At 45.7% G+C, this 21,563-nt stretch overlaps 1 protein-coding gene and 1 long non-coding RNA gene across 2 annotated transcripts; one reads left to right on the top strand and one right to left on the bottom strand.

Annotated features, from left to right (window-relative positions):
- Positions 1 to 1,295: 1,295 nt before the first annotated feature.
- YWHAH (tyrosine 3-monooxygenase/tryptophan 5-monooxygenase activation protein eta) lies at positions 1,296 to 9,013 on the top strand. Its single transcript, XM_035098758.2, has 2 exons — positions 1,296 to 1,711; positions 7,638 to 9,013. Exons 1-2 carry the CDS (start codon positions 1,625 to 1,627, stop codon positions 8,292 to 8,294), a joined length of 744 nt encoding a protein of 247 aa, XP_034954649.1. The 5' UTR covers positions 1,296 to 1,624; the 3' UTR covers positions 8,295 to 9,013.
- A 1,853-nt stretch (positions 9,014 to 10,866) lies between these two features.
- LOC118076159 (uncharacterized) lies at positions 10,867 to 21,544 on the bottom strand. The gene is made up of 3 exons (XR_004691473.2): positions 21,184 to 21,544; positions 17,729 to 18,135; positions 10,867 to 11,342 (listed from the first exon to the last, which is right to left on the bottom strand). It is a non-coding gene; the product is annotated as an uncharacterized LOC118076159 (long non-coding RNA).
- Positions 21,545 to 21,563: the final 19 nt, after the last annotated feature.

Raw genomic sequence — 21,563 nt, 5'->3', positions numbered from 1 at the left:
GTCCTGCTCTGTGCGGATAGGTTGGTCTGCCTCCTTTGCCTTTAGCGACCTGAGACAAATATATCCATCTTCTCCCTTCCTCCTGAACCATGGCAACAGATGGGGGTGACTCTTCTCCTGGCTCAGGCTGCAGCCCCGACGTCTGAGTGCCAGGGAGAAGGAGGAATGGGCACTTAGAGACAAGCTGTGCATTAATAAGTCATGCTTTCCCGGCAAATGAAACGAGAAAAAAAGTGTGCAAGCCAGGCGGAGGTGAGTTGGAGGCTTGGAAGTCACTTCACTCAGGCTCGTGGGGGAACATGGAGCCCAGGGCCAATATCTGCCTCCCAACCTGCTGCCCTTAATGTCACAAACACCGCTTCACTTTTCCTCTAGTCCTCAAGAGGTTTTGGACTATAGGCCCCATCAGGCTGGGGTAGGTGGGAGTCCTAGTTCAAACTAGCTGGAAGGCAAAGCTTGTTTACCCTCTGAAAAGCTCTTGCCACCTTTGCAAGGAAGGGCTTCTCTTTGCAGAAGAGAACAGACAATGGGTCCTGTAAAAAGGCACTCCCGAAAAAGCCCACCTCCCAGTAAACTTGGAAGGGAACATTTCAAATCCTACGCTTCTTTCAGCGAGCTCTTCCCGCTCCAATTTCACACTCGGAAAAACCACCCTGCGAGGTAGGTCAGGCTGAGAGTTACAGAGACCACTGAGCTTCACGGCCGAGGGAGAGATTTTTTTGGGGGGAGGTGTTGGGGAGGTCAGTCTCTAGATCTAACAACCCTCCTCGTGGGACGCCTCCCTCCTCCTCCTCCGCCCTGCCTCCCTCCGCAATGCCCGCCCACCCCTTTTGCAATGCAGCACGACTACCGCGCATGCTCCTGCCTCCCCTCTACCGCTCCCTCTCCCCGCCCCGCGCACTCCCGCGTCCAGCGCAACGGAGCTATTTATAGCCGATGACGTCAGCTAGAAATAGAACGCCGGGGCCAGCCGCGGCTCATGCGCGTGACTGATGGACTGATGCACGGGCACGCGCCCTCCGCAACCCCTCCCTTCCCTTGCGGTCTTCTTGGCTCCGCCCACTTTCCCCGCTTTTTTTTTTTTACTATAAGATAAGGGGATGCCTCGTCAAGCGTGCGCACGCGCAACTTCTTTTTTTAAAAATATATACAGTAATATCGCAGCAAGGAATCCAACTTGCCCTCCTTTCCCTTGAGCGGCGGCGCTTTACTCTCTGACGCATGCGCACAGTGTCATGCAGTGAGCTTGTGTATGTATGTAGGTGGGTGAGTGAGTGGGGGGGGGGTTCAGTCTCTGTCGGGCGCTGGCCGGTGTGTGGAGCGCGCACGCGCGAGAGCGAGGGAGTAGACTTTTGAAGGTGCGCGTGCGCGAAGCAGGCAGTCGGTCCAGTCAGTCACAGAGTGCGCGCTCTCTCTCGCCTGAGGTAAAAAAGAGGCGAAGGAGGGTGAGCTGCTGCTGCTGCTGCTTCTGAGGCGACGCTGCCGCCGCTGCCGCCGCCTCAGCCTCCCTCTGTCTTTGGCCGGCCCTGAAAGGAGCTTCGCCTCGGAAGGGCGCGCACAGCCCCAGCCCAGCGACCCCACCGCCACCTCAAGCCTCCGCCTCAGCCCCCGGACAACGACGACGATGAGCGACCGCGAGCAGCTGCTGCAGCGAGCCCGCCTGGCCGAGCAGGCGGAGCGATACGACGACATGGCTTCGGCCATGAAAGCGGTGAGTGGACCGAGCGAGGGGAGCAAAGAAGAAGAAGGGAGAAGGGGCTGCCGCTGCTGACCCACCGCCAGACCCACCCACGGGGAGGATGAGGATGGCGGCCGCCCCCCTGGAGGAGAAAAGGGGGTCGGCGATGGTGACCAAGACTCCTCGCTCCAAATGTATTCCCCCCTCTTTCTCACCTCCCTTCTCCCTAACCCTTAAGGCGGATGCCTTGCGATACCTGCCTCTTTTAGGTTCTTGTTATTCTGAGGCTGCCCCCCTTTTATTTCTATTAAGTGATCTTAATAGGGTATTGTGGAAGCCTTTTGGGGTGAGAAGGCTTCTTTTCTGTAGTTGGAGCTCGGAAGAAGCTAGGAAGGGGGAGTTCAGAGGGGGTGGGTGCTATCCATTGAATTAGCTGCTGTGGCCCCTTTCTCTCAGGCCTGGTCTAGGTCCCCCCCTCTCTCTCAGCCCTCCCTCTGAAAGTAGAAGTTGGGGTGTGGGTGGGGATCTTCTGTAAAATAATGAACTGGTTCTAGCCAGTGAACAGATCTCTCCTCCCAGACTCCTTTCTAAAGCATGCTGCCTGTTAGTCTCCATCCTCTGGGAATGAGCTGGGAAAGGGGAAGGGTCTTTTAGCCCCTTTTAGTCTTCTCACCACACCACACATATGTTGTGACTAGGCAGGACAGAAGTGTGTGTGGCTTTCTTGAGGTGAGGTTAGTCAGATTATTTTATCATTTCCCTCCCTGTCTGCTTATCAGCTGACATGGGCATTGTCAACGATGGAGTGGGTGTATGTAGTGCACTAAGGGAGTGCCCTTTAACAGTTTGGCAGGTCTGTGTGTGCCTCGAGGACAAGCCCTAAGCCATGCGGCAAGGTGGAGCAATAGGGATGTGGGCACTGTTCGAGTGGGATGGAGACTAATTTGAGCCATGGGCCAGATCTTGCTGGGAAGCACTTCTCTGCAAGGTTTGTCAAAGGGTTCTATTTCATGTGGCTTTTGTTGGAGAGCTTCCTAAGAGTTTGTTCCTCAGTTTGAGGCTCTGCTTCTAAAACATCTTGAACCACTTGGAGAAAGGGCCTTTTGGCCATACTGCTATCCATCTCCCTTCTTTCCAGTAGCCCCATTTTGCATTTATATGGTACTTGCCTCAATAACCTTCCAAATGACTGGTTCAGAATTATTATTTTTGCCTTTTGTTGTTGTCATTTCAATATTCAGCAGCATAAAAAGGATTAAAATATAATTAAATTTTGATAGTTTTCTATAACATAACATGATTCTTATACAAGTCTGTTTTTCTTATTGCCACTGGACAGGCTTCTTTTTATTTGGCCCACCAAAAAATATACCAGATTGCATGTAAATCCGGGGCATGTCAGTTTCCTTCTCTGTGACCCAGGTGGTAAGCATTCATCCTCACTCTGCTATCTTGCATCTGCTTCACTTTCTTCTTTATTACCCTAGTGAGCATCAAATCCAAGGGACCAAAATCAATTGACAGAATTCTTTGGAGGGTTTCCCCTCATGCATTGGCATTGAGTTTTCCATGAAAGTATGCTGACTGAATGGTATTTATGACTACCCAGTTTCCCCATTTTTGCTTGCAGGGGGATTTTGCACACTCACCCCTTCCTCCCTACTTCCTGGCTGTTAACACTCTTGATTCTACCTCAGATTCTTTCCTCTGCACAACCTTGGAGATACCAGTAGTCGCAGTGCTGGATGATTATGTTTCTGCCCATCTGTCTTGCCGCATGCTGACTCTGAGCCTGAGCTACTGTATCACAAGCACACCCTACTGCTCTGAGGCAGGCTTCAGTAGCAGTGGGGATTCAGTCTTTAAAATAGCTACTCTTGGATACTTTTGCTTCAAGATCCATTTGTCAGTCTGAGCAATAGTCTGACATTTAAATAGTGCAGCTCTGGGGCATCTTGTAGGGTTGGATTGCTGTTTATTCCTGTCTGCTTTTGACCTACTTTTGAAGTTCCCACCATAAAAAGAGCAATTTCATGATTCCTGAATGACTACACATGTATAGTAATGCACATGCATACCTGGATGACATGTGTTAGGATCTTTACCCAAGGGTTGCAGTACATCACAGCAAACATGTTTTCTGAGGGGGAATTAGCTTCAAGACAGTGTTTAGAGTAATTGAATATGCAGTTTACTACAAAAAGGGGAGCAAAAAACATCCATGTCACTTGAAGCAGTGTGGGGCAACTTACTTAAGAGTAAGAGAGGAAAGAAAGGAAACGGAGGGAAAAGAGATCAGAGTGTGGATACCTGTTCCAAGGCAAAAGATATAGGAAATGACTCTTTCAAAGGCATCTGCCTTAAATCTGGAGGTTGTCAATTGCACTAGATTTGCATGAGTTATTCTTTACATGTACTAAAATGACTAGACACCCTGACTCTTGATATCAAGGGGCACCATACAGAACATTCCTATGTGAAGGCTGTGAAGGAAAAACACAAATGTTGGCAAGCTGTAGGTTCCTTTGGGACCCTTTTAAAACCAAGTGCAAAAATAAAATAAATGGAGGAGGAGGAAAGAGAAGCATTGGGGGAGGGGGAGTTAAGGCTATCTGTAAAAGAAAGAACCTCCACTAGGGATTTCTCTTATAGGCTCTGTTATGCGAGGGAGGGAAAGGGTATTGATAGTGCTCCTGTCATGGGGTGATGAATGCAAAGGTCTGGGGGGTGCAAGAGGGGTCCATTGTATACATGGTTTGGGAGGAAGTCCCTAATCTTAATGTGTGGCTTAGTTGTTTGCACTATCATTCTCCAGTGCTTCCTGCTTTCCCTCTCCAGGGACCTGCAGTGCGAATCACTAGGTGCACTGCAAGGAAGCAGGGTGTGCACATACTCCAGAGGTCTCTGGCCTGCTGCATAGAGGGTGTCAACACCCTGTGCTTTGGGTTAATGGTGACAGCCAGCACGTGCTTGCTCCTTGCTTGCCCTGGGTGTCTAAGCCTCTGCAGAGGAATACATTTTCAGGCAAAATTTAGATTTTGGAGCCAAGGTGCTTAGAGAAGTATATAAAATGGGGGCGGGGCTTACATGTTTGTTAATAGAAGGGATGGCTTGTCTCACTCTACAAAATACAGTACCTTGCAATGTCATCTTTGTTGTTGGCATAATTTTTCATTTATGTGATGGGCTTAAACTATTATTGTAGGACTGAAATGGTTATAGCATCATTCCTTTCAACTGCTCCTTTGATTCTGTCTTTCTCTGGCCTCATCTTTTTGGAGACTAGAAGTGATGGGAGTCTTTCACAATTCTGTATACTAATTATTGGTTTTAGAACAGATTCAACATTGTATAACGTGGTTTGATACTCTAGGGTGAGGACATCCATTTAGAATTGTGTCTTGCTGAAATCAGTGCTACTAGTTCAGGTGCAGCCATATTTAACCATGCTGGTAGCCTTAATGCTTTCTGCATGTCTAAACAGGATCATCTTGCTGGTGGTGGGGTGTGGTTTGAACATTTTTCCCATTTGAAATTATATTGGTTGATGTTTCACAAGGGAATTTATATTTCCTCTTATATTGCTGTCCGCTACATATTCTTCCCCATTTCATGAGAAATTGAGATGCTGATCCTAATAAACAGTGGAATTAGAACATGCTGCCACTCCAAAGAGAAATATAGAGAACCTGCACATTCTTATCAGCATTGTGCAAAAGCCAGCACCGTCTTGTATGCAAGCCCCTTCCCTACCCCATGGTCTCTGGGTTTTAGCTTGCATTGCTGGCTGTGTGTCATGCTTATCAGAGAACACCACCACACTTGCCATGGTAAGCAGGTTTGCAGAGGTTTGGTTCTCATGTACAAACTTCAGTAAAAGGTTTTCAGCTTAAGACATCCTTGCTTTATGGTGAGGATTTTTGTCTCAAGAAAGCATGCATAGCATTATGTGGAGAGCTGCCCAATTTACTTGAATGTGACCCATATTGCCTACATTTAGTAGGCAAGAAGTGAGCCATACTGTGAAAGTGAAGCTGTATCTATCCTTTCAGAAGACAAATGGACAGTAACAGGCAGGGGCAAGATTCCCTTAAGACCCGCTCCTGTCAAACTAGTTCCTCACTCTTACCCCTGTGGTAAAGGAGCTGTGGAGCAGTATTCTGTTAGAATGAAAGGTGAAATGCGTTATAAATGTGAATAGGAGTAAAGGAATTTAATTTGGTAAAAATTGCATTATTCTTCCAATGAGGTTACTAGTTGCTTGTCATTGAGCCTTTTGCAGTGCTCTAAAAGGAGCAGGGCTTTGCTTTTTTTTGCTTTTTTTTTTTTTTGCCTGAGCTAGATTTTAGTACAGGGTGTTCCACTGGTCCTGTACACACATATGGCTAGCTATTTATACTAGAGACAGAAGTAGAATTATCTGTTAGTGGACAGGGCTGCCACATGCCACGTAACTTGTGACGTAGACAATGAGTTCATATCTACATTTCCAAGATGAGGACTCTGTTCATTTCCAGATTCCTTATATAGGGAATTTTATTAGCTGTAATTTAGGAGATGGGAAATGAAAATTTAATAATACAGATGTTTTAAATTTTTTATATGAAAGCTTTAGGAAATTCACATGCATTTTTGTATACAAAATTTCCTCATTTCCTTCTTCAAATTGAGTTAAATGTTGTAGAAAAACTGACGTTACTTCTTGGTTTGCACATTTGTAACTGGTTGATTGTTGCATTAATTATGTCTCATACTGAGTAAGGTTTGCACCTCCCTTAGTTGGTCATTTATAGCAGTGTTTCCCAACCAGTGTGCCTCCATATGTTTTGGGACTACAACTCCCATCATTCCTGACCACTGGTCTTGCTAGCTAGGAATGATGGGAGTTGTAGTCCCAAAACATCTGGAGGCACACTGGTTGGGAAACACTGATTTATAGCACTCAACCCTTCTAATTTTTTTTCTTTTTGGAAGTTGCAATATCCTCTTCCCACAACAGGATGACTTTGGCTAATTTGCCTTCCACACTTTCACAGTGGGTGCTGGGTAGCTCTACTCCTGCTTCCTACTCCATGCTGGCTCTAGTTTTCAGCAGGGCAGTTTCCATTGTCTTAGTAGCCAGATCATTCCTTCCCTAAGCAGTCACAGACTCAGGGAAGTTATAGCTGCATTTTGGATTCTCAGCTGATGTGACTCTATGCAATGCAGGGATCCTTTTTCTCATCCCGTGAAAGATGAATCAACTGGGGCTGAATATGTGTTCCAAGGTGCTAGGATTATGTTTTTTATGAGCAATCACTGAAAAAGGGCTCATCCACAAATCCTCTGCCTCAGTAAATTTGATGGGCCTTAGGTGCTGTTCTTTAACGTCATTTATTTATTTCTTAGCAAACTAACACAGCTGCTATTCTAGCCTCTTTTGAAGGCATAAAAATTGAAGGTGCCAGATCTGTGCAGGAATAAACATTATAAATTATTAGTCACCCACACCTTAATTTTAAGTGCAAGAGAATTTTCCAGCCCTATAATCTCATTATTATTGATGTTGCTTTGCGCTTATGATATGAATGTTGTCCTCTCAATACATAATGTAAAATCCTTCCGCTTCTGCTCAAGGGTGGAGATACACTTGAATCATTGTCCGCTTCCTATGGTGTCCTTACTATGTTCATCAATGCAAAGCAGAGTTACTTTAAACCTCCAAATGGGTGATGAGGTGAAAAACTGTTGTTCATGTGTTCCATGTTCAGAGAGCATAGAGAGGTCTTTTGTCCTATGGATTAATTGAATGGAACTTCCAATGTTGAAAGACTAGTTTATCTGCAACCATAAGGGCCCAGAGAGTCTTTTGGCTTTTGAAATAGATATGGGTGAAACTTGTACATGTAGTATGGTTTGGAGGATGGTATATTTGGCCCCCAAAACTAGGTTGTCTTAATATCTCTATGTGCATTTGCAGGTGACCGAGCTGAATGAGCCCCTCTCAAATGAAGACAGGAACCTGCTGTCTGTAGCATATAAGAATGTAGTTGGTGCCAGGCGATCTTCCTGGCGAGTCATCAGCAGCATAGAGCAGAAAACCATGGCTGATGGGAATGAGAAGAAGCTGGAAAAGGTTAAAGCATACAGGGAGAAGATTGAAAAGGAGTTGGAGACCGTGTGCAATGATGTTTTGGCCCTGCTAGACAAGTTCTTGATCAAGAACTGCAGTGACATTCAATATGAAAGCAAGGTCTTCTACCTGAAAATGAAAGGTGATTACTACCGCTATTTGGCAGAAGTCGCTGCAGGTGAGAAGAAGAACAGCGTTGTGGAAGCATCAGAGGCTGCCTACAAAGAAGCCTTTGAAATCAGCAAAGAGCACATGCAGCCCACGCACCCAATCAGGTTGGGGTTGGCACTCAACTTCTCTGTCTTCTACTATGAAATCCAGAATGCCCCTGAGCAGGCCTGCCTTCTAGCCAAACAAGCCTTTGATGATGCCATTGCGGAGCTGGACACACTCAACGAGGATTCCTACAAGGACTCCACACTTATCATGCAGCTCCTTCGAGACAACCTCACTCTCTGGACAAGTGACCAGCAGGATGAGGAGGCAGGGGAAGGCAACAATTGAAGAGCTCCCCAGATCACGACTTCCCATCAACCACCACCTCATCACCATCACCAATACTTCTTTGCCACGATCACACTATGTATTTAGTGCTAAGCATAAATGTATTGTTGGCACAGCTGTGAGGTCTGCCAGATGCTGCTTCAGATGGGGCTTCATGGGCATTGCTGGACTAAATGGTGTAACAGCCCTGTTTATCATAGTGGCATATTGTGCAGGAAGAAACTTAAAATGAGGCATTTTAGTTTCATTTGATTCATATTATATGGGTTAATAAAAGAGTGAAAATGATTTAGGAGAATTGATCGGAAATTGAATCTTTAAATTTTCTGCTTGGAGTGGATTGTGTCAGTTCAGCAGTACATCTTATACATGCAAAACATGGAAGTGGCTCTAAGCAGATGTGAACTGATATTGTCCTGTCCATCAATTTTAAAATGTGAGGTTCTATAACAATCTGTGTTTCACTCTTTATGTGCACAGACTTGGTTTCAGGCAACGCATCTTGAGGTTTTGATTTTGATACTTGTAAGCTTTTTTTTGCAGTTTTGAAGAATCATGATTTTTTTTTTTTTGTAAATTCTTTGGCTGTTCAGTTGCCTGTGTATTCTGACAGCGCAGTGTCAATGTTAGCCCATGTTAAGATGGATGATGAGATGCCAGACTTCTAAATTAAGTGTTTTGGAATTAAAGAAAATAAACTGCTGCTTGGGGGAGATAAATTGTGAGAAGTTGTGTGTTTGTTTGAGAGTATTTAAACCCACCAACTAACCAAAGTTCTCAAGGTGACTTACAAAGTACAATGAAATAGGAATTTCTAGAAAGAGGCAAAGGTATATTCAGATTTACCTGCATTCCTCAGATGTTCCATTTGCTGCTGCTGAATCTCTGGGCCACAGCATGTCTCAGAGGAAATTGCCCTCACCTCAAAATGGATGTTAGCCTCTCAAAAAATGGGCTTCTTAGTGATTTCTCACAGCTTCTGCTGGCAGATACAAGATGGAGCAAATAAGTTTACAAGCCTTCTTCAGTTCTCAAATATTTACAAAATAATACTCCCAACGTGTGTAATTATAGTAATTAAATAAGCTTAAACCTGCAAGCCCCTTCTCACTGATTCCAGTAACAGGGAAATGCAGAGTGAATATTTTGCCCCAGTTGCAATGAATGCCTGACTGATTTTTACTGCTTGTGGATGAGGCATGAGGTTTTCTTCTGTCCCATGGGTGCCATAGAACTCTACTGGTATGCCAACCTTACATAGCTTCACTTTAAAGTATGACCAATTGCATAAGATCCCTCTTCTTTTTGACCTAGTTACCTACTGGAGTATCACATTCTGGAAGTTAAGGGCAGATTCCTGGAACATTCCTTTGTTGGAAACAAGAGACAATAATATGAAAGCCAGTTCCTTATCATACATGTCACACGTGCACTTTAGAGGTGGAGCTCTGGCCTGACACATTTGGGAGTATCATGAGGAGGCTAGCATAGCAACAAGAAATGAGAATCTGCCCAATGAGGCTGCCTGAAGACCGAGCAGACATAAATTCCTCCCTCTAGCCTGGGATATTCCTAGTGCCCTTCACATGAGGCCTTTCCCGAATTTAGTCTACCACTACCATTTGCCAAATCAGGTCCTATTGGTGGTGGTGGGGACTCTTGATTTGAACTAGGGATTTTTGGGGGGATTTTTTTAGAATGCTGTTCAAGTATTTTAAGACATGAGACACAACCATTCTGCCATAATAATTGTTATTATTTATTGAATTTATATACTACCCTATAGCCGCAGGCCTCAGGGCAGTTCACAGAATAAAATCAGAATATAAAACCACAAAATAATAAAACATAATAAAAATAAAAACAAGTCAATAACCCCCCCCAACACATTTTAAAAGGGCATAGGATACAGAAGCCCAGTCCTTAATTACTGTACTGACAAGTGGATATGAAGGGGCTTGGGGACATATGTTTAGAGTTGCAACTATTCCACTGCATGCTTAAAAAGGTCCCATTGCAGCCTGGCTGTGACAGGAGTTGTAGTCCACAGCATATTGAGGGGACCCAGTTGAGGAAGGCTTCCCAAAAGTTTGGAAGCAAAGCTTCATTGGTTTAATATGTTGAGTTACCATAAAAGATCAGAGTCTGAAACTCTGGGAACTGCATTCGGGCTGATTTGGGGAAAGGGCTGTAACTCTGTCATGGAGCACCTGCTCTGCATGTAGAAGGTCACAGATCCAATCTGCAGACAGGGCTGGGAGCGAACCCATCTGAAACTTGGGTGATGTGCTGCCAGTCAGTGTGGGCAATACTGAGGTAAATGGACCAAATATAAAGCAGCTTCCTGTGTTCCTAAGACTATGCTGTTGCTCAGTAAATAGGAAACCTGCTTTTCGTTTTCCATCTCTTTGGCCTGAGCAGAGCAGGAATCAGGAGTGGAATGTTAATATCCTACCGGTAGGAGAAAAACACTCTTTAATGAAGGAAAAGCAAACCTTCAGCAGAGGTTATTGATTGGTGTTAAATCTTTTACAACTGCTTGTTAGCCAAAATAAGTCAATGCTATCTCACCCTATTTTGAGGTTATTAAAAAAAAACTCAAGTAGTAACATTATTTGGGGAGGGGGGTCCCCCTTTGCCACAACCAGGAAGTTTTTCATTGTTGTCTAAAGACAGAAAGGCAGGTATGTCTGGGACTTTTGGTACTATGGATAGTCATGGGACATACCCAACTTTTGGTCAGAGTTCATTGCACGTGGTGGCAAATCATGTTCTTGATTTTAATGCTTCTGAATTCCACTCAGTGGCGAAGAAACTGTACAGAGAGTCATGTTGCTGGGACATAAGGATGAATGAATGCCTATAACTACAGTATTTTCATTAGTTTGATGAGCACCCTATGCAGGCAGTTAAAAATCCCTCCCAGAATGGGTGGGGTTATGTTTGCACCATTCCTCTGGGCATTAATGTCTTCTGAGTTCTGGTCAATGTCTGCAGGAGAAGCACAAGCACACCTCAGCAACTGGTCCTGAAGATCCTTCCTAGCCCCTAGAAGTAGAGACAAAGCGGAATTGAGAGGTTTGGGGTTGAGCCAGGGGCGACCATGATGGCTAGGTATGGAAAGACCAACAGATTCTAGAGTCTTCATAGACCCCAGTCATGAGCATCTGACATAGATTGTGGTTTTGTTGGTGTGACCGAAAAATACTACCAGGCTAGTACGGTAACTACCCTGCTGGACTATGGAGTTTCTGGTGGGCGAGGAGTAGAAAGAACCTCTCGACTCTGCAGCCAAACACCTAATTCTAACAGTGCTCTTGCTTATGTGCTCAGCAGGTTCCCACAGGCCTCCAGTTGCCTCCACCACCACCCCCAGTGCTAATCAAAATTCATCCCTTAAGTTTTGCCCATTAATTTATGTATTAAACTTGTTTGGTATGTGAAGCCTGTAGTATATTTTTCAGGATGTTACTGAACCAGCTGTAGAGAAAACCAGCCTTCAGGGTGTGCTGCAAGTGAGCAAGTATTCCCAAACACAATTGCTTAGAGAACAACAACAACAATTATGGAAATTACAGAGGGCAGGAAGAGGACATTTGTTTCAAAACCAAACAGGGCCGCACAATGATTAATTCTTCACCCGGGCCAAGGGATATGTTAATTCCTCCTGGCAAAGATGCATGACGATCCTTCCCTCTTGGTGCCTTACAAACCTTGTTTGTTAGCTCTTCTTCACCCTCCCATCCCTGTGTCCACCCCCCCCACCAGTCCCTATTTACTTTAGAGTATATTTTCCCCTTGACTTTCATGGAGCATCTCCATGGCAACACCATGATGTCATTGCACTAGCAACTGTTGCCTTGGAGACATCATGACGTGGTTGTACTGAGGAGTGTTGCTAGGGTTACGGAGCCAGCTTGCTGAGGAAGTAATGATATCCGACCCGTGTCCGGAGATGTTCCTGTTCCAGGGGGGTGGGGGTGGAGAGAGAGATGCACACAAGAGAAATAAATCATTTGATGTGGGAGGGACCTGTCAAAAAAATTTAATTGCCTATTCTATCTCCTTTAGACTTCTCACGCTATGTGTAGAAAAAGACTGGCTGTTCTAAAGCAGCAGCCACCCAAGTGATAGCAGATTCTGTTTGAGATGAGATGAGATGGTTCCTTATGGTGGTGGCTTTCAAACCATCTTTTTTTGCCTGTTTTTTTTTTGTCAAGGATGTATCTCAAACTAGATTGTGTACATCTTTATTGGTGATTAATTAGATGCCAGCTGGACATTCTACATGGAACATTCATAGAATCATAGAATCATAGAGTTGGAAGAGACCACAAGGGCCATCCAGTCCAACCCCCTGCCAAGCAGGAAACACCATCAAAGCATTCTTGACATATGCCTGTCAAGCCTCTGCTTAAAGACCTCCAAAGAAGGAGACTCCACCACACTCCTTGGTAGCAAATTCCGCTGCCGAACAGCTCTTACTGTCAGGAAGTTCTTCCTAATGTTTAGGTGGAATCTTCTTTCTTGAAGTTTGAATCCATTGCTCCGTGTCCGCTTCTCTGGAGCAGCAGAAAACAATCTTTCTCCCTCCTCTATATGACATCCTTTCATATATTTGAACATGACTATCATATCACCCCTTAACCTTCTCTTCTCCGGGCCAAACATATCCAGCTCCCTAAGCCGTTACTCATAAGGCATCGTTTCCAGGCCTTTGACCATTTTGGTTGCCCTCTTCTGGACACGTTCCAGCTTGTCAGTATCCTCCTTGAACTGTGGTGCCCAGAACTGGACACAGTACTCCAGGTGAGGTCTGACCAGAGCAGAATACAGTGGTACTATTACTTCCCTAGATCTAGATGCTATACTCCTATTGATGCAGCCCAGAATTGCATTGGCTTTTTTAGCTGCTGCATCACACTGCTGACTCATGTTAAGTTTGTGGTCTAGATCCTTTTCACATGTACTGCTCTCAAGCCAGGTGTCACCCATCCTGTATTTGTGCTTTTCATTTCTTTTGCCCAAGTGTAGTACCTTGCATTTCTCCTTGTTAAAATTCATCTTGTTTGCTTTGGCCCAGTTGTCTAATCTGTTAAGGTCATTTTGAAGTGTGATCCTGTCCTCTGGGGTATTAGCCACCGCTGCCAATTTGGTGTCGTCTGCAAACTTGCTCAGGATGCCCTCAAGCCCATCATCCAAGTCATTGATAAAGATGTTGAATAAGACTGGGCCCAAGACAGAACCCTGTGGCACCCCACTAGTCACTACTCTCCAGGATGAGGAGGAGCCATTGATGAGCACCCTTTGGGTTCGTACACCCTGCTCCATGTTACAGAGGCCCGGCTGGTCTCAGCTGGAAGCTAGGCATTGAGTGTTGCTGGTCCCATGCTGTGGAACAGTCTTCCAGCAGAGATGCAGCAGGCACCCTCACTTTTAACTTTCAGGTGCCTCAAAGGCTATTTTAAAAGCCAACAGGCCTTTGCAGCAGTTTAATTTATATTTTTGTTTAGCCAATCACCTTAACAATTAACTGTTATAAAAGTGGTGCTTTATGTTTTAACATGGCATACTGCTCTGATATTTTAGGATAGGGTGGTATGAAATTATTTTTATTTAAGCAGCTTGGCGTCCTCCTGAACCCAAAATATTTACATCTTGCAATTCCCCAATGACTCTGCTGGAGGCAGTAAACCCTTGCAGATGGAGGATGCTCTTGCTTGTGGAGTTTCTAAAAGAAGCAGCAAAGCGGTTTGCAATCTTAAGATCTTTCCATTTCCCTGTGAAACATATAACTGCCTTGTCTTTGTTGGGGAGAGGGTGAGCTGCCAGCCAGATTAATGCAATCTCTCTGTTTACATCTTCTCTTTTGCTTTAAACACTTCTAAAACATGCCAGGTAACATCATGTCATCATTCACCATGCCTTAAGAATTCCCGAAGAGCCTGGAGATAGGTAAAGCTGAAGAGTGCGGCCATTCTGTCCCAAACAGTGTTTTTGCCACTTCTGCCAAGCCCACACAAACAAGCCCTCTCCCACTTGTGATTCTCACCAGCTGGTATTCAAAGGCCTCTGAGGCAGAGGTAGAAAGTAGCCACTGTGGTTAGTAGCCAATGGCTAGTAGCCATTGATAGCTAAAAGCAGTTGTGCTAGATCAGGTCAGTAGCCCATCTAGTCCAGCATCCTGTTCTCACAGTGGCCAACCAGATCCCTGCAGGAAGTCTGGAAGCAGAACCTAAGAGCAAAATAGCACCCTCTCCTCCTGTGGCGTCCATCAACTGGTACTGCCTCTAACCATTTGCCTGGACCAAACTGTGTGTACTTTTAAAGTGCACTTGAAACACAATCCCCCCTTCAGATATTTATGGGTACTGTTGTTTGTTGAAAGGTTGCTGGGAATCGTAACTCTGTGACATAGCTGCCAAGTTTTCCCTTTTCTCACGAGGAAGCCTATTCAGCATGAGGGAATTTCCCTTAAAAAAAGGGATAACTTGGCAGCTATGCTCTGTGAGGGGTAAACTACAGTGCCCAGAATTCTTTGAGGGGGATAATGTGTTTGAATGTGCTTTAAAGGTATAGTCTCACTCTCTGGATCAGGTATCCCCAAACTGCGGCCCTCCAGATGTTTTGGCCTACAACTCCCATGATCCCTAGCTAACAGGACCAGTGGTCAGGGATGATGGGAACTGTAGTCTCAAAACATCTGAAGGGCCGAAGTTTGGGGATGCCTGCTCTGGATCATCACCTTGTCGAGGTGAGTAGACTTGTACGTTCCTATGACCCTTGTGAGCGAAGTCGTCAGGAATCTCTTACTCCCATCAGGGTCACCCAAGGCGGAAAGGTCAAAGGGAAGGAGCTAGACAAAGAATGATCCAAGAAGTCCTCAATGGCAGAACAGGCGGGTGATAACAAGTGGTATGTTACAACACCTGTGAAGGCGGATGAAGGCTGCAGCAGATAAGAATCTACCGGTCTTTGTGACTACTCATGCCATCGGAACAGAGCCTTACTACGAAGACACTGCATTGGTCAGCGTGCACTGATCTACACACATAAAACAAAATCACACACAGGCATCTTCCAAAAACCAAAACCAAACCCCAAAAGTCCCACGGCGATCGGCAAATGGTAACGGGCAGGATCGTGAAATCTGGAAGCCGCTAGTCATAAAACCGGCACATGGGCAGTGGATACAGATTCAGTCATTCTGACTCAAGGAACAAGGCAGTCGAGCAGCTCGGCAGCTGTATCCATGACTGAGCAGCCCTTTTTAGGATCCATTCTGCTCACCCCAAAAAGGGGGAGGGGCTAGAAAAGGTGCCCTAAACATAGTTTGCCTCCCCTTTTCCCCTGACTGGATTACCATGCCCAGTGGGGTCAACTCCCGCCCGGAAACCAATGTCCCCACTGTGGAAGGATGTGTGGATCCAGAACTGGCCTCCACAGTCACTTACGGACTCACTGTTAAAAACTCTGTTTATGGAAGACAATCTTACTCAGCTACAAGTGATCGCCAAAGAAGAGGAAGAAAAGGTATATTGTGTTCACAGCTTTAGGTCATTACTAGGAAAGAGGTGGAAATAGCTAGAGGTGGAGAGTCTACTGCTGTGGTAGACACCTCTCCACATTTGGTTCCATAAACTCATGTCCAGTGCCCCTTACCGTAAAAAAGCATTATTCAGAATAGTTGTTTGCACAACCTACTAAGAAAGATAACACAATAAAATTCAGCAAAGAGTATTGCATGAAAATTATTTTTACACATTCTTATTAATATATATGGGACCCAGGTGGCGCTGTGGTTAAACCACTGAGCCTAGGGCTTGCTGATCAGAAGGTTGGTGAGCTCCCGTTGCTTGGTCCCAGCTCCTGCCAACCTAGCAGTTCGAAAGCACGTCAAAATGCAAGTAGATAAATAGGAACCGCTACAGCGGGAAGGTAAACGGCGTTTCCATGTGCTGCTCTGGTTTGCCAGAAGCGGCTTTGTCATGCTGGCCACATGACCTGGAAGCTATACGCCGGCTCCCTCGGCCAATAATGTGAGATGAGCACGCAACCCCAGAGTCAGTCACGACTGGACCTAATGGTCAGGGGTCCCTTTACATACATATATATATATATATATATATATATATGTAAAAATCGTGAAAGTGTGTATTCCACTTTTCTCCGTAGCCGCTTGACCGATCGTCCTGAAATTTTGACACAACGATCCAGGCCACTCCCCGAGCATTGTTAAAAAAAAATCCCTCAATTTTCACACCTGGGCAGGTAGAAACCTGCTTTTCCACAAAGTAAAACAGCACCCTCAAGTGGAATTCCTCCCACATTACACCCCCTCCCTTCCTGTGAAATCTACACCACACCCACAAACCAAATAATGACACCATCAACCAAGCAACTGAAACCAGAAAGGCGGCCATTATCAGAGCCCTAGGCCCCTGCCAGGCTGCTAGGCCCCCACTAGGCCCGGGGGGGGGGAGAGGGGGAATGCCTGGGTTGCAGGCTGCTGCATGGCCTTTGTTTTATGTAGGCCCCTGCCAGGCCCCCACTAGGCCTGGGGGGGGGATAACCCACAGCAACGCACTTGGGGGCACGGCAAGGGGGTTTTACTTTAAAATTTAGCACCACTACCTCCCCACCAAATAACCACAAGACAAAAATAAATACCATCATTCAAAACGTCATGAGATATGCCGGTCATAGAGAGGGTGGGGGGAACAAACAGAATAGATCATGGATCGGGACACGTGGGGGCAGTCACAGGGATTAGCCACAACAACGCGTCACACCCACAAACCCCGCCTCCGCCACGAGATCCTGTAAAACAGGGACTCTGAGGCTCAGGGGGATCTGAAGGGAGCCTATTACCCTCCATTTGACAGACTAACACACAGCAAACGCGTGCAGGGCCAGCTAGTGAAAACATAAGAGTGAAGAACTTATCTCTATCTATCACTATTTACGAAACATGCACCAACCTTCACCTACCACAATTGTGCATCAACTAATTTATAAGAAAATCAATAGCTATTTTAATAGTTGGCTATCTTGTGACAACTCAGAATAGTAAATGCAAACAGATATGGCTAAAGGAAATAACTTTGAAAGTGATAAGAGCAATAAAACTATAAATAAAAGCAAGGAAGGTGTTTTGCTGTAGGCTGTAGCCTGCTCAATCATAAAAGAGCGATCGAACATGCTCGGAGGGCTCCGATCTACTGATTGCTTATAAGCTAGGAGGGGTTCAGCAGGGCCACAAGGGAGGCCTGAGATGCACCCGGGGGAATGCTTGGATGCAAACAAGTGTGTGCCTATTTATTTAAATAAATCTCCCAGTTACTTTGGTTATAGTATTCTTATTATTTTTTTAATTTTAAATAACAGCAATACTGTTGTGGGTGGCTTCATATCTGTGGACTTGGAACTCATACCATTAAACTGATCAAAGTACTTCCAGAGTAGCACAGAATGTCCTGCCATTCCCCTCCTTTCAAGTCAGCCTCATTATCTCTTTCCTGATTGTGGCCATTGCTGAACAGGAAAGGTAACTTTATATGGGATGCCTCCGACTTAAGGCGGCTACCAAATTTCTCCTTTGGGAGCAACACAGAAGCTGGGAAATGGTGGTGCTGGCCACAGCATCCTTCTGGCAAAAGCCTGGAGAGTCCGGGACAGGGTGCTTCCTGGCAGCGGTGGGGAACATCTGTGCCCAGTCTCCAGATGTTGTTGGACTTCAGGCACCAGCAGCCAACATGGCTAATGTCCAGGGATGAGGGCGGGAATTGCAGACCAACAGCATCTACCGGTAAAGAGCCACAGCTTAACCGCTCCCCTGGTTCTATGGCAACAGAAAGTGGGAGAAAGTGAGTAGGCATCGTGGATTTTTAAAACAGTCCCATCCCATAGTGCAGTTTTACACATGAGAGGTTCTTGACATGCTCTTACCAGGTCAACCAGGGTGACAGCTGTGTTGCTTGCTTGCTTGCTTGCTTTCCTGGCAAGGCCCCAGGGCAATAGGGTGGGCATACATCAGCATATGCAAATGATATGCAAACCTGTGCCCGTCTCTTATTGGGGAAGGTGATGAATATCCCTTCCCTTCCTATTTCTGGGCGTTGTACAAGTTTTACACTTCGCCCCACCAAAAAACAGCAAGAGGAAACAGATTCGCATAAAATTGGAGATGCTTATTTCTATGCATGGATGCAAACTGGGACATAATTACCATCATTTTAAAAAAACAAACACTGGTGAAAAAGAATGTGACCAGGTGAGCTGTCTCTTCAGCCGAGGGGTCAATTCAAGGCCTTTCCTTCTCCTCCTGCTCTCCCTTCTCAGGGTTTTCATTATCGTTCAACCTAATTTGTTCCAGTAGAGGCCTGGCTGTCTTCTGGCAGCCTTTCAAAGAGAGGACTATCCTCTGTAAAGAAGAGCACATAATTGTTGTTGTTGTTGTTGTTGTTGTTGTTGTTGTTGTTGTTGTTGTTGTTTTATGCCCTGCCCATCTGCCCTGGTTTCCCCAGCCACTCTGGGTGGCTTACAGTACATATTAAAAAATAGTAAAAACTCAAACATTAAAAAAAAACCTCCTGATTTTGATGCATATACCAGCAGGTGACAAGCAAAGTGGATTTTGTGACCCCTTATGGTTGTGCTAAGAGATATAGACTTTAAAGCTGGAAGGATAAACACCCACCGTCTATTGCGTAATGGTCTGAGGGCCTCCCTGCCCTGGCTGCATTGGAAGACATTTCCCAAAAAATGTCAGTCTCGTGGGGATACCAATTTGAGCATCTAAATGGCTTATCTTCCCTTAAATGTTTAATTTAAGACAAGTGCATTGATGGTTCTTGTGTCCTTAATGTGAGCTGATGGAGAGGTGGGGGTTTTTTTGCTGGGGTTCCCCCCCACCCCTTCATTTTTGTCCCTTTATCTTTTTAATTCTTTGTTAAATTCACTACTTTTTTAAAAAGTAAATCTGCACATGACATTCCCCCCCTCCCCCGGGAATGGCAATTCTGCAATGATGGGGAAAGGGCTGTTCAAGTCTCTTGGAGCCACCTCACTAACACAAAAGGTTGGCTGTCCAGATTCCTGCATGTGGATGCCGAGCAGCCTTGTGTCTGCTCACAAGTGTGCAAGATCCGGCACACCGGGTGTCCAAACGTCGAAAAGCGGACAGAAAGCATCCTAGGCCTTGGTGTCTGATGAAGATGCCTTTGAAGGCTCAAGAGGACGACTTGTCTCATGTAGGAGAAGGGAGGCCTGTTTTGTCTGCCTGCAGCTGTGTTGCAATCAGGGAAACTGAGACCCAAAGAGAGTTCCTTAATGAAAGGCACTGGGAACAGACTTCTGGGAATTGTGGTGCTCGGCCTGCACTTCAGCCTAGAGACAGGCATTCCTTGCCTTTGGATGTAATTACCGGCAAGTCCTCTCTGCAAGGCCTTGCTGATGGCTAGGTTTCTCCTCTGAGGTTCCCAGACCGGCCCAGGAAAACGGCCTCCTTAGATCAGCCTTGGCAACGGGCACAACCCCTGGAGTTATTGTGGTTAATTACTGTAGCAATTTCCAAGTACTATGACAACATTTACTGCCACGTACAAGGCCTTTCGCTTATTCGCCTCTATTACTGGCACAACCCTCCCGTTTGTTTTGCTCTGCTTTATTTATCCATTTGTGAGCTTTCTTACCCGCCCTTAGCTGAAAGGTCTCTGGGCGAGTGATAGCCGTAGAATCATACCAGTGGAAAACAAGTAAAACAGAAACAGAGCAGTTTCTGTACAAGTATGAAAACAATTCCAAGCAGCGGCAGATGGAGGCAACAAGGAGTATAGCATCTAGATCAAGGGAAGTAATAGTACCACTGTATTCTGCTCTGGTCAGACCTCACCTGGAGTACTGTGTCCAGTTCTGGGCACCACAGTTCAAGAAGGATACTGACAAGCTGGAACGTGTCCAGAGGAGGGCAACCAAAATGGTCAAAGGCCTGGAAACAATGCCTTATGAGGAACGGCTTAGGGAGCTGGGTATGTTTAGCCTGGAGAAGAGAAGGTTAAGGGGTCATATGATAGCCATGTTCAAATATATGAAAGGATGTCATATGGAGGAGGGAGAAAGATTGTTTTCTGCTGCTCCAGAGAAGCGGACACGGAGCAATGGATTCAAACTTCAAGAAAGAAGATTCCACCTAAACATTAGGAAGAACTTCCTGACAGTAAGAGTTGTTCGGCAGTGGAATTTGCTACCAAGGAGTGTGGTGGAGTCTCCTTCTTTGGAGGTCTTTAAGCAGAGGCTTGACAGCCATCTGTCAGGAATGCTTTGATGGTGTTTCCTGCTTGGCAGGGGGTTGGACTGGATGGCCCTTGTGGTCTCTTCCAACTCTATGATTCTAGGATGCTGGACTAGATGGGCCATTTTGGCCTGATTCAGCAGCCAGACTCTCACGTTCTTCATATCTTTCATTCTTCCAGACCTAATGCAGCACTAAATCCTCTTTCTGTGGCCTCCTGCCCTGCATCCTGCCCCACTGTTGCCCTCCTGTCCTCCTTTGAGATAAATAAGGTAAAGCCAACAGCAGAGGAGACAAAACTTTCCTAAGCCACAAAGAGAACTGTGGATCAAAGCACCAACTGATCCTTCCTAGGCTGCCAAGTGCAGAGAGGATTGGATGTGGGAAGGACAGGCTGTCTTTCTGCAGTGATAAGGATCCCTGAGTCGGAAGCAGAACAACAAGCCCCCCCCTTTACTTCCCAGTTACATATTGAGCCTAGACTGTACTTCAAGAGGGCACCAAGGCTGCCGACTTTTCCCTACCCGGGCTCTTGTGCAAATAAAATTCTTTGGCTCCTGGGCTTAGCTCTAAACCAATATTAGTTTGAATATTTACCTGGCAAGACCTCTTTGGCACGTCTCTCAGATACTGATTAGCAAACATCCAACTTGTAGCTGTCCTGGGATCTGAGAGAGGATTTAAAAGCACAAGCACACAAACCACTTTACGGGGCCAGTATGATGGAAAGGCTGGCAACACTTGGCACCAAGGCTGCCACAGCATGGGCATCCTGCCACAGCATGGGCCATGTCTTGTGATCAATTATGTGGGGCGGGGCTTACCTGCCCTCCTATTTTATTCAAGCTGGCACCCCCACTTGGCAGTGACTGGGCCCTGCTGAACTTTTCTCTTCACCTGGGCTGAAAATTGAGGTTTTATTTAATCAACTGACTTATAGACCACTTAATTAAATAATAATAATAATAATCTCTGAG

Source organism: Zootoca vivipara, chromosome 17 (assembly GCF_963506605.1).
Source record: "Zootoca vivipara chromosome 17, rZooViv1.1, whole genome shotgun sequence".
In the NCBI taxonomy this organism is placed as follows: Eukaryota; Metazoa; Chordata; class Lepidosauria; order Squamata; family Lacertidae; genus Zootoca; species Zootoca vivipara.
The sequence above is the reverse complement of the archived record's forward strand: the minus strand, read 5'-3'. Positions and strand labels throughout refer to the sequence as shown.